At 35.3% G+C, this 13,421-nt stretch overlaps 1 protein-coding gene across 1 annotated transcript; it reads left to right on the top strand.

The window, feature by feature from the left end:
• Positions 1-2,037: 2,037 nt before the first annotated feature.
• On the top strand, positions 2,038-9,655 carry mslna (mesothelin a; the record flags this gene model as incomplete). The annotated part of the gene is made up of 23 exons (XM_081374308.1): positions 2,038-2,062; positions 2,300-2,430; positions 2,513-2,638; positions 2,767-2,957; positions 3,051-3,142; positions 3,678-3,808; positions 3,948-4,072; positions 4,163-4,280; positions 4,368-4,580; positions 4,674-4,844; positions 4,932-5,084; positions 5,170-5,219; positions 5,301-5,433; positions 5,534-5,616; positions 5,699-5,828; positions 6,299-6,493; positions 6,982-7,105; positions 7,759-7,940; positions 8,027-8,182; positions 8,277-8,410; positions 9,148-9,293; positions 9,430-9,524; positions 9,626-9,655. The coding sequence occupies 23 exons, from the start codon at positions 2,038-2,040 to the stop codon at positions 9,653-9,655; spliced, it is 2,934 nt and encodes a 977-aa protein (XP_081230434.1).
• Between the last annotated feature and the right edge of the window lie 3,766 nt (positions 9,656-13,421).

Genomic DNA, 13,421 nt, shown 5'->3' on the forward strand with positions numbered 1-13,421 from the left:
ACATGGTAAGAAACCTGTTTTTTAATATCACACTACTGGACAAATTCTTGGGGCTAGGAAGATTGTATAATGTTTTGGAAAGAAGTCTCTTATGCTCACCATTATACTTATCATTATTACTCGTCTTCAGTGTCACATGATCCTTCAGAAATCATACTGATTTGATGCTTAAGAATTTTTTATCATTATTAATGTTGAAAACAGATGTGCTGCTTAATATTTTTGTGGAAACTGTGATTAATTAGCATTCGTTTGACATATAAATATTATGTAACATTATAAATGTATTTACTGTCACTTTTGCTCAATTTAATGTGTCCTTGTTGAATAAAAGTAAATAAAGAAAGAAACTCTGACTTACCCCAGACTTTTGAAATGCAGTATATATATATATAAAATATTAAAAGAAAGTTACCAAAAAAACAACAAATAAAAGTCTGAATTAATTTTAAAATAAATAAAAAACACTTACCAATCTCATATTACATTATGTTATATTATGTTATATCATATTTAATGTGATATCTAAAATGTGTTTATTTTCCAGACTCCGAGTCCCAGCAATGTGTCTTGGTCTGATGTTCTGGATGTGCTTGTTGACGTCCGGGTCGATCGCTTTAGTCCTCAGAGACTGAGAGATCCTGTCTTCATTCGCTCATGGTTTCAGGGGCGACTAAAGCCCTTCTTACCATCAGTATCTCAAAGAGTCCTGTCCTGTCTCAGCAGCAAAAACCTCACCTGTGAAAGTTACCGCACAGTGTAAGTTGGTCTTAGTTATATTGTACGAAGTGACCATGTAATTTTCAGACACTAAGATAAAAAATGAAATATGGTGTTTGTTATCTTTCAGCACTGAGGCTTTTGTGAATGCTCCTCTACGAGATGGACAAGACGTTTGCAATCCACTGCAACCTAATGCCACTCAAAGACAGGATCTGGTCTACAAAGAGTTCATGAAAGCTTTCCTCTCTCGCAATGACACTGATGGTTGGTTTGGAATATTTTAACCCTCTTTGAATTCAACACAAAAGAATGCAAATGTTCACAATATGAAATCATTTGCACAAATATTGTGTCATGCCCCGTTTAAAAGATCAAGTGCCAATGCCAAATATCACTCACTCTGTGAGCGAGACAACTTACACATTTTGGGTTCACATTAAACTAACATGATGAATCACAATGAAAATGTTCTTGTGGCTCTTTCAGACCCCAGGTGCCTTACAAATTCAACCAACAGTACGCAGTGGATCAACAGAAACTTTGGGCCGTTCGTTCAGTCAGCTCCCCTAACGGACCTTGCGGAACTGAACAGAAACTTCACAGCGGTGAGTGTTAAATGTTGCAATTCATGCAAAATACCTTTGAAAAATACCAAAAAACAGCAACCATTGTGACAGTCAGTTTGTTTGTCAATTTAGGTGGATGTTCTACCTCTTTTGGGTCTAAAACAACTAGCTGAGTTTTCAGTCACTCCTGGTGCGCTTAAGGATCCTCCAAGTGTCACCAATGTCACGCAGCTTGTTAAGGATTGCCAGCTCTCCGCTTTCTTTGACCTCCTTTCCGGGAAAGTGAAGGTGTGAAAACGATGTTCATACTAATAAAACCTTTTTAAAAAGTACTAAAAAAACTTTTTAAAGAGTAACTATGCTAATGGTGCAATGATATTATTGTCTCCTGTCCAGGACGCCCGACTCACACCAGATGTAAATGCAGCACTGATAAAACAGATATTTGACAGAGCCAACCTGTCTAATATAAATGTCACCAATCAGGAAGTTGTAGACTGGTTCCAGAAAAGACTACAACCTCTGTTAGCCAACCTTTCAGAAAGCGTTGTGTCTCCGTTTTTTACCATCCTCAGCACAAGGGACTGCAATATCACTCAATCCGCGTAAGAACAAAATATCTGTACATTGCATTTACGTGAGTATATACATTGGAACAGGTTGAAAGAAAACATTATACACTGTTTATTTTCAATTTACAGACTGAGGCTGTTAAACAATGAATCTTCAATACCGGCAAATACCAAAAATGCGATCTACAACAGCATTCTTCAGTCCTTCAGAGGTATTTCTTCATTAAACATCACATAAAAGTCATTGAGTGATGATACAACTCAAAAAATAAACCAAAAAAATAATAAACTTAGTAATTTTATAAATATAAAAACAGTACATTTTATTCTTATAAAATGTAATAAATAATATTTAGAAAATATTTTATTTTATCAGTATCTTGTTTTATTCACTTAACATCGGATAAGATACAACATTTTATGTTTTTTTTCTCGCAGGGCCACAGCCTCTGAGGTGCTACAGAAACAACAGCTTTATCACGTTCCTAAACGAAAGCCTGTTCGGCTTTGGGCCGCTTCCAAACCTGACCACCTTCCTCTCGCTGATACCACAGCCTCGGATATCTGAGGTACGCTCCATATCAACTCTACAGTTCAGATGCTCAGTGTAGATGATGTAACTGTAACTTGTGTTTAATTCATGTATTTCAGCTCGTAAACTCTGCATCTCTTTCTGAGCTGGGAACCTACCTCAGACATCTGGACGTGGCGAAAAATGATTCACAAATCTGTGTCATCTTTAACAACTTTGTCAGAACCCCTGAGTTCTTGGAGACTGTGAGTTTTGCTTTATTTGCACATAATACAATGTTCAAAACACATTTATGTAGGGACACTTACAGCTAATAATATTACAGTTCAACGTTTTAATCATCGTGCTTTCTTGTTTTTGTTTTTTTTTGCAGGAAGATGTTCCAGATAATCTTAAAAGCGCCATCCTTCCCTGTGTCTGGCCTCTGGCACTGAAAAGTGACAATCAGACAGAAATTAATTTGTGGTTTGACCGTAGATTGAGGCCCTACTTGAAGTTCCTGAACAACAATACACTACAGTCAAAAGACACACTGAATGCATCTTGCCTGTCATACAGGAAAATGTCAGTGCAAATGGCTACAGTCAAATTTGTTTGCTTGGAAGTTTAAATGCAAAGTCTTTTGTAACTTTTAAAGTGCTTTCTCTGTTCTTCTAGGGTCAATGTTTTAGGCAACAATTTCACCTCTAATGGTTCTCAGATTTCCCGTGCAGATGTGTACACCATCATTAAGACCTATCTGAAAGCAGGTGAATTAGTCTTTTTTCTCTTCAAAAATGTACATATAATATATATATATATATATATATATATATATATATATATATATATATATATATATATATATATATATATATTAAAGAAATTAATACTTTTATTCACCGAAGATCAAAAGTGACAACAAAGACATTTATAATATTACAAAAGATATTTATTTCAAACAAATGAATAACTTTATTCATTAAAAAATCTTGAGCAAATATATGATGGTTTCCACAAAATATATTAAACAGCACAACAGTTTTTAACATTGATAATATAAAATGTTTCTTGAGCAGCAAATCATTAGACTGATTTCTGAAGGATCATGTGACACTGAAGATGAGTAATGATGCTGAAAATAAATGCTGCTGGGAAAAAATCCTTTTAATTTTTTTTTTTTTAAATAGTAAACTGCTATTCAGTTGTAATAATATTTAACAATATAACTGAATATATACTGAAATATATGTATATAATAAAATATAATAAAATGTTAATTTTCTTACATTTATTACATTTCAGACACTGCTCCAAAATGCTACAACCAATCTGACGCAACACTTAACTCAACTGCGTGGTTTGTAAACTACATTGGTACATTTATAACTTTTCTGAGTCTGGACGATCTCTACTCTTTCGGTTCTGAGAACACGGTATGAACTATATCCACTTGTTCACATAGATAAACCATCAATACTTGATTTATCATCAGACCATGTTTTGTGTGACATTATACTGGTGAAAGCGAATTAACACACATTGTTTATTCCTGTCCCATTTTGTTGTTTGCAGATAAAAATCTTCACAGTGAATCCTGAAAACTTAAAACTATTCGATCAAAAGACACTTCCAAAGAATGTGCTCAGCCGCTACACTGAACTCCTCTTTCGGCAAAACTCCAGCTTTAGTTTGTTTGAGTAAGTTTGAACTGAGACCAGATCAAAATCTCAGAGCGTTCTCCGAGTTCAGTTGTTGTCAAAGCATTAACTTTGTTCTCTGTGCTCTAGCTTGCCTTTGGTTTTGCAGTGCGATGCCCCAGTATCAACCTTTACAGCACTAAACGAGAATCAAACTATTGCTATTCTTGCAAACTTTAAGTCATCTTGCTCCAATGTGGATCCTGCAGTAAGTATTCCATTAAAACCCAAAGTCAAGTCATTTCTTCATGTAACTGTGTTGTAACTGGCTGATCTTCCTTATACACGTCTTCAGATATCTGCAGCCCTTGCGGGAAACATCAAAACCATAGATGCTAATGCTATTAGCAACTTGGGAAATGAAGTCGTTGGCTTAACAACTGCACAATTAAACTCTGCACCTGCATCGGCTCTTATCAGTGGGCTCTCAACACTGAGCAATGTGTCTGGATGGAGCTTTGGACAAGCCCAAGCAATCGTAAAAGTGCTTCTCAGTGGATCATTTCAGGTATTATTTAAGAATCCAATGGAAGAAACTTCCCTTCAAAGTTGTTGAAATGACCTCTTCATCAGAACCTCAACTTTTTTGTACTTTCTGCAGATCAACAATTCCAGCAGCTTGGTAAATATTGGATCCCTGATTGGAGGGATCCCTTCAACAATACTGACATCAATTTTGCCGGCACAAATTCTCGAAACATCTAAAAACAAACAATTTGTAATAAACATACTGAGTGCCCCAGATATTGTTCAGAAGACCTTTGTGACCCAGGTATGCGAACAATATTCATGCGTATTAAGAGACATTTCGAGTGCAAACCATATAAAGTTGGGTCTTAAACGTCTTTTCTATCTCTAGATAATCAAATTGAGTTCGACACCATCTGACCTAGTGGCAAACATTCCTGATGATATGGCTGTTCAGATTCCAAGAACCTTTGTGAATATTCCCTCCGATTTAAATGTAGCAGTCGTGAGACAGTTTAACAATAAAAAATGGAAACCTGAACAGGTACTATAACTTACAAAAATAAAACTGATTATATATTTTTTACATGTAGATTATTTTTCTGCTAATGGCATGTTTTTATTTACAGGCCGTTCTGTTCTTCGATACTGTCGCGAATGCTTTTAATGAAACTGATGAGTAAGGATATTTTTTTAACTGGTTTATGCAAAAATACATTATTGAAAGTAACAATGGTAAATGCATGACTTTTTTCTACAGCCTGTCAGTGGACGTTTTGCAAGGATTTACATGCTCCCGTGTACAGACATTTACCTCAATTAAAGCCAGAGACCTGATCAGATCCTGCCGACGGAGAGCAAACAGACCTAAGGTGGTACTGAGCGAGACTCAGGTGAGAGCTGACAAAAACTGGTATTCAAAAATGTGTTCAGTTGAGCTTAAAGTCAAACCGTGAACAAATTAACATGATTTGTTGCTAATTGTTTTCCTAGCTGACTTGCATGTACAACATTATTAGAAAGGACTCAGTTGTGGATTTTACCAACTATCCTCCTGATATGTTGCTGTACTACAAGTAAGCTCTATCTGTAATTTTATTAATGTTCAGAAATTTTTCAATGAACTATTCTGTTAAATTTGTCTGTTGTCCTCCTCAGTTATGACACAATCAACAAAACCCTCTGCAAGGCATATTTTGCTGAGGTCGGAGCAGCAGATCTCTCAATCTTTTCAAGCACACTGAGTGGAAGAAGGGACATCTTGTGGAGAAATGCTATAAATTGCTTTGTAAGTGTCGTCCAATGATTTTGATTATTTAAGGCCCAGACACACCAAACTGACATCAGAGAACTAGCAATTGCGGTGTCGCCTGCGTCTAGGCCAAAATGTTGTGCTTGAACACACTGCAAACTAGCATGTCGAGAGGAAATAACTCTCCATACCAGCAGATGGCAGTAGTCATTCCAAAAAGCCAAACCGTCAGTTTTGTTTTTCTTTTTTTGTGCACTGGTTCACTAAGCTAAACAGCCAATCAGAGCGATTTCTCCCACCAAAGGGCTCAGCCGCAGATTTAACATGCTCAATCAGCCGAAAAGCCACCAACACTGTTGTGTAATTGTCCAAATTGTGTGTAAAATGCACCACAAAAATCAGCTCAACGACGGCCCGACGATGCCAGATTGTCGGCTTGGTGTGTCACGGCCTGAAGATATTATGATTTAATATTTTAATTAAAAGTGTATATATTGTAAATTCAGGGCATTAGTGGAACAAGCATCCAGAAACAGGATTTAGCAGTGCTGGGCAACTTGGTATGTGCTGCGAACAGTGACTTCATTAAAAACTCAGACCCAGAAATCATTGAGTACTTGAAGAACTGCAATGATCTCTCAGCTGAGCAAATATCAGCCATGGAAGCTGTTCTTCTGAAGGGAACTTCAAAATATGGGCAAGTTATCTTTATATTAAAGGATTTGGAGTCAACTTATCATTATGCATAGAATCTTTTTTTCAGTCCTGATTCTGTTGATTAGTAAAAAAAAAAAAAAAAAAAAAAAAGTGCACTGGTAATGACTGTCTGGTAATGAAAGATTATGATTGTATTATTTAGACCATCAGGAAGCTGGAATCAGAAAACGATTAGTGATCTGGGAATTCTTCCCTTGTTCCTCTCACAAGCGTTTTGGAGATCATTCACACAGGTACATTCCATATGAAAATCATACACAGTTGAGCTTCACTGTAAACTACATTTGTTAAGTAAAACTTGGATTGCGTTTTACAAGAAAATACAGTTTTAGCCAAAATTGTACATTTAATTCTGTCATTTCTTTGTAATTATTGGTGAATTTTACTAGCAATTTCTGAGTAAACCTACACCAGATTTCAGTAAACACTGATTAAACCTGTAATATTTAAATATCTCTCTTGTTTTAAACAGAATGATTTGAGCATATCCCTCAAAAATTTCTTAAAATTTGTGCGTGGACGAAACACACCAAAACCACTACTGAAAAATCTGTTTAGAGCAATCATTGTAACCGGAAGAGCCAGAAGAGCTGCAGGTATGCCATATTTATCTCAGATATTAATATATATATATAGTCTCATATTTTTACAATTAAACAATGTTGTCCTGAGTGTGCAAGTGTGATCCACATCCACTGAGTTTTTCAATGTGAAAGTAATCTCTTTCCTGTAAATTTGCAAGGTTTCAGATTTATTATCTGCCATATGTAAATAACTAGAAGAATAACAACGTGCAGTAAACAGTAAAACTATTTACCATTGGTTACGTGATTTGTGATTGAAACCAGTTTATGATTTCAATAATAAGTTAAAATAAAAAACACCAGTTTGCATTATCATGACGGAGTGTTTTTGATCGGATTCAAGTTCAAGTTGCAAATGGCGCCCGCTCTTATGTTAAAAATAAAGTGGATAGAGTAGGGAAGCTTGTTTCCCCCACGGAAAAAAAATAAAAGTTAATTATCTCACAATTATGACTTTGTTTCTTGTAATTGCAAGTTTATATCTCACAATTCTGATTCTATAAACTCGCAATCGCAGAGAAAAGTCAAAATATTGTGAGATAAAATGTCACAATTACCTTTTTTTTTTTTTTTCGTGGTGGAAACGAGCTTCCATAATAGAGTAACATTTAACCACAAAATTTCCTAAATCATTTGTTCACTTGTTTTGATTTGTTTGTTTCAAGACTGTACCAAGGGCTTCATCACTAGTACTATCATCAGCGATGATGCCTTCCCCTTTGGATTTGATGACGCGCAGTTCAGCAGCTGTCTGAATGCTACTGTAGTGAGGGACAACCTCGCTAGCCTGTGTGAAAAGATTGTGGATAGCAACTTCCAGAGAACCATTCTGGACAAACTCAGTGAGGTAATATGTCATATATTAAGATCTGATCAAATCATCCAGGACATCCAGGACAGTTGTAATGTATATGCATTGCTCTTGTCCATCAGACATCACCAAATGGCCTTTCAGAGGATCAGGTCCTGGTGTTGAGGTCAGTGTCCAGGAGCGCAACAGCAAATGAAATAAGCAAGTGGAACATCACTAAAATCGACACACTGGCTGCGCTGATGAATTCCAATGATGGCGAATGGACCCCTGAACTGGTGCAGATTTTGACATTACTTTTCTGATAAATCTTACTTCTTTTACAGATGCCAACTATTTGGTTTTGTGTTAAAATATTCATTTATCTTTCAGAGTAAACAAATCATTACCAAATACCTAAGCGCTAACAATAGTCTGACTGCCAATGAGCTGAATGTAGTAAAAGGACCAAATCTCTGCTCTCTGACTGTCAACACATTGTCAACAATATCGCCAGACAGCATAAGGTAAAGACTTAAGCCAGATATAGTACTCTGAAATGTTTATTATTGGTTGGTGTATATAATATATATATATATATATATATATATATATATATATATATATATATGTATATATATGTATATATATAATATGCACACACACACATGCTATTTTTCAAAAGTTTGGGGTCTGTAAGATTTTTTCATGTTTTTGAAAGAAGTCTCTTATGGTCACCTGAGCAGCAATTATTTGATCAAAATATAGCAATATAACAGCAATATTTTGAAATATTAAATACAATTCAAAATACATTTGATTGAATTTTAAAAAGTAATGTATTCCTGAATTTTCTGCATGATTCCTCCCATCTTCAGTGTCACATGATCCATCAGAAATCATTCTAATATCCAGAAAACATTTCTTATTATTATCAATGTTGAAAACTGTTAACTACAGCTGATTCATTTTAATAAATTTTTGTGGAAACCATGTTGCATTTTTTCAGGATTGTTTGGTGAATAAAATTCCGCAAAGATTTCTTCAAAATAGAAATTTATTTTAACATTAAAAATGCCTGTACTGTCACATTTGATGAATTTAATGCATCCTTGCTGAACCCCACATTTTTTTAATGGTATTGTGTGTGTGTGTGTGTGTGTGTGTGTGTGTGTATATATTTTTCCTGACAATACATAGTTATATATTTGTATTGCATTTAATGCTTAATCACAAGATTTCTCTGTATTATCCTCAATAACAGCCAGAGCGATGCTTTGAATGTGTCTCAATGTTCATCTGACAACAAGAAGGCCCTCTTCACCATTGCTAAAATAGCATTTCCCATAAATGTAACCCGTGCATCGAGTTCAATTCTGTCCACTTTCCAGTTAATGGAACCCTTTCTTGGTAAGTGAGCACTTTAATTGTCAATTCAAGCCCACCGAATGCACATGCACCTTGACAAATCGTCATGCCACTTTTAAAATACCAGCTCAGGTGTACACACAGATTGACAAACAACGCTTTTCTTGTTTTCTTGTAGGTGGTGCAGATCTAGCTTACATTAGGAATCTGAAAATATATAATGTCAGCATGAGCTTGTCCACTTTCAGAAGTCTGGACACAAGCGTGATCTCGGTGAGCAAAGAAAATCATTTTATATTTGACATTTCTTCCTCTATGTTTTCATCATGTGAACACATCACAACGTCCACTTGTTTTATGTTACAGAACCTCAGTGTGTCAGACGTCGTGGGTCTTCTTGGTAACAATTTGCAGGATCTGAAAACATTTGAAAATGACACGGTCGTACGGACCTGGATCTCACTGCAGTCCCAGTCGGAGCTGGAAAAACTGGGTATCAATCTGAGTGGAGGAAAAGCAGACCTAACAACTGCTGTCACGACTGTCGCACCTACCACTGCTACCACTGCTAAGATTTCTTCAGGCGCTCCAGGTGAGGTGTCAAAAAATAGCCTTAAATCTTAAGATATTTTGAATGAAATCTGAAAGATTTCTGTCCCTCCAGACGGAAATGTTTATAATACGTGAACAAAAGCCTAAATTAAATCTGTTAATCATCAGATAAAGTGACCATGTCTCTTATAAACCGCTCCATTCGTATGGATTCGTTTTAAGATGAACGTTTTGAAGCGTCAGAGTTTAGGGTGAATAGACTTTCAGTGGAGGGACAGAAATCTCTCAGATTTCTTTAAAAGATGAACATAAGTCTTATTGTTTTGGAATCACATGAGACTGAGTAATTAATGACTGAACTAACCCGACAAGTTTTAAAATGCTGAAGCCTATTAGAAATCATAACTTTATGTTGTTGTTTTTCAAGGAATTGGATGCAGTGGATGGTCAGTTTCTCTCAGCATACTTGTACTCATTTTTACCATCATCAAAGTGGAGATTATATACTGACCCCAAATCAGCCACACAGTAATTTTACCAAATAATGCAACTATGAGACTCTCCAGTGGACTAAATATATAAATACATAGAATTATTACTATCTAGTCAACTTAATCTGTTTAAAATCACACATTTTTTTGGCTTGTCATTTGTCTTATTCTATAATTCATCCTATTCATAATTGTCCTATATATATATATATTGTAATTGACATATATGGAAAGAGGAATGTTTTACTACTAGTCCAAGGATGTATAACCTTTTGATTGAAATATGTATACAACTGTCTTACACAATAAAGCTTCTATATTTAAGTGCTTCGAATATTTAGAATCGTTATATGAATGCCTTTACTTTAGCATCACAAAAAATTTAAATGTTCTATGACTGGTGCCTAATTATTTATGATTTATGTCAAATGTAATCATACTGAAATGAATAAATGGTACTCTATGATGAACAAAATTACAGCTATTCGGTTTTATTCTTTCTTAGTAATTTTTTTTTTTTTTTACAGAAGATTGTAAAGAACCAAAATCAGAATGTATAGGTTGCTGTACGTATCTTTATTCCTAACTTTAAAATCAAGATGACCTTATATATATATATATATATATATATAGATAGATAGATAGATAGATAGATAGATAGATAGATAGATAGATAGATAGATAGATTTTGAAGTTAGGAATAAAGATACTTACACACGTATGATTACACACACATTGCTGGCTGAGTATTAACTGTTTACATGAAGGTTCCAAAAATTAAGTGAAGTAAATTAGATTATATAAAAAAACTAATTTAGTACATTTTTCATAATTTACTGTCGTAACATTCATATAAAGCTTACTGCTTATATATGTTCAGAAGGTTTTCCAGGTTTGTGGAATCGCACACACAAGTCATGTGCTGATCAATGAAAACTTGAGATCCACACAGTATGTGATCACTGGAACACATTAATTCTTATATGAATTATCACTTATTACTGTCTTTGAAAGGCTATTGTCTTTAAAACGCATTCAAATGCACAAATTCACGCCATTTCATATGTACATGCAATGCAGGGATACCTCAACTTGTTTTGTCATCTGAACCTCTTTGACCTAATATTTGTTCTTGAAGTACCCCCTGAGATTTTAAGGTAAAAGGTTAGATCAATAATAATAAATAAGTAAATAATAAATAATAATACAATTAACTTCACAGTTCTCTGATGTCAGATAATGGTCATATGACATGCAAGTAAACATAAATAATTTCAAATGATTTATTTTTTATACATTTTTAATTAATAGCTTTAATTAAACACTGCACGAACCCCCTGCAGTTCCATAAAATTGTATGCGCTTCATGTTGTTGATAATGGAGTGTATTGAAGGGGGCGGATTGGAATCCACTTCTGCTTCAATGTATATGTAATGAGTGATTATAATCAAGATATTAATCAATATTTTTCCTTCTAAATATCAAATGAGTTAAATGACTTCTCTGGAGATTTTACTTTGTTATAGAAGTTACCAGAGTCATTACTGAAATGTTCTTTTAATGTACTCTTTAATGTCAGTATTTGATATCTGAATGCAGCTTGCTCATTGAGCCCGGCTTCCAGAAATGAAATAGGGACATGTTTTGTATTTGAGAAAGGTCTTAAACGTGTTAAAACATATAGGGGTCATTGAAGTCTATAGTTTAAGGGACCATTTCTCAGTTAAAGACTGTATTTCCTAGACTAAAGTGTCCTATCCTGAAAGAACGAACTTGTTATCTTGATGTTTTGAGAGAACTCTCCTGTTTATAGTTAGATTCTGGCCAAATCCAACCTTGAGAAAGATGTGTGTGTGTGTGTGTGTGTGTGTGTGTGTGTGTGTGTGTGTGTGTGTGTGTGTGTGTGTGTGTGTGTGTGTGTGTTAGTCTTCTTGCTTAGAGGTTAAGGAACCACTGGCTTTGTTGGAGATTGACTGAGTTGTTGTTCGGGACATGCTGGCACCCAGCAACCCAAATCTGCGACCTGGAAGGTCATGACGTGCCTGACTTCAGGGTCCGAGTGTCAGCGGCATAATCTATGGAGATATGCTTCTGTCTATCTGTATGTGTGGAAAATTACTAGGTTTATGAATTTCTTAGCCAATCAGAATCATTTAGCCTGTAAGCAAGGACGTAGCTTAGACCTTGGAAATGGTATAACTGCTGTGATCTGTGTAACTGTAAGCGGGGCAGCCTACGAACTCCTGTGTGAGTCTTGAAGCTGACTTCTGCTGATGAAACTGCAAACTATCTTCAGTAAAAAAAAAATCTTCAATTTTTTTTATAATTCTGACTCCGGGTCTTCTTTCAAACATCTGGTCCTTGGGTCCTAAACTGTTAACCTCTAACAGTATTTTATTCTCTTTGAATATTTATATAAATATGGTACAAGATTATCCAATTCAAAACAATTTGCTAAACGAGGTCAACATAATCAAACAGTATTCTGATTATATTACTTTAAAGTCTGGTTTCACAGACAGGTCTTAGATTAAACCAGGATTAGGCCGTAGTTCAATTAGGATGTTTAAGTAGCTTTTAAACGCGTGCCTTAAAACACACTGCTGTGTGCATCTTGAGACAAAACAATGGCACTGACATATTTTAAGATATGTCAGTCAGTGCAAGTTACTTTCAGTTAAAACAACTCAAACATGCGAGTTGTCTGGGACTAGTCCCAGGCCTTGTCTGTGAATCCGGGGGTAAAATGTAATGTAATGGACTAAGTTACTTACTCAAATAATTGTAATGTAATCTGGAATCCGTAATCCACCCAGCAATATAATCCATCAATGTTACTGTACATACATAGTAGTAACAACAACAATACATGAAGAGTTCAGATGCAAAAACCTCTAAACGGGGGCGCCGCCATCAATTTTGGGCCCTATGAAAGAATATGGAGAATATACCGCACCCATTCCGTTAATAAAATCGATCTCTGGGGCCCCCAAAAGTGCCTGGGCCCTTAGAATCGTCCTAACTTTTACCCCCTTAGCGGCACCCCTGCCTCTAAGTGCCATCTGAAATTTTCTTCTAGAATGATCATTTTTATCAAGCTTGTATATTTAAGTTCAGTAATTTCAC

This window comes from Scardinius erythrophthalmus (assembly GCF_964197995.2).
Source record: "Scardinius erythrophthalmus genome assembly, chromosome: 1".
Lineage (NCBI taxonomy): Eukaryota > Metazoa > Chordata > Actinopteri > Cypriniformes > Leuciscidae > Scardinius > Scardinius erythrophthalmus.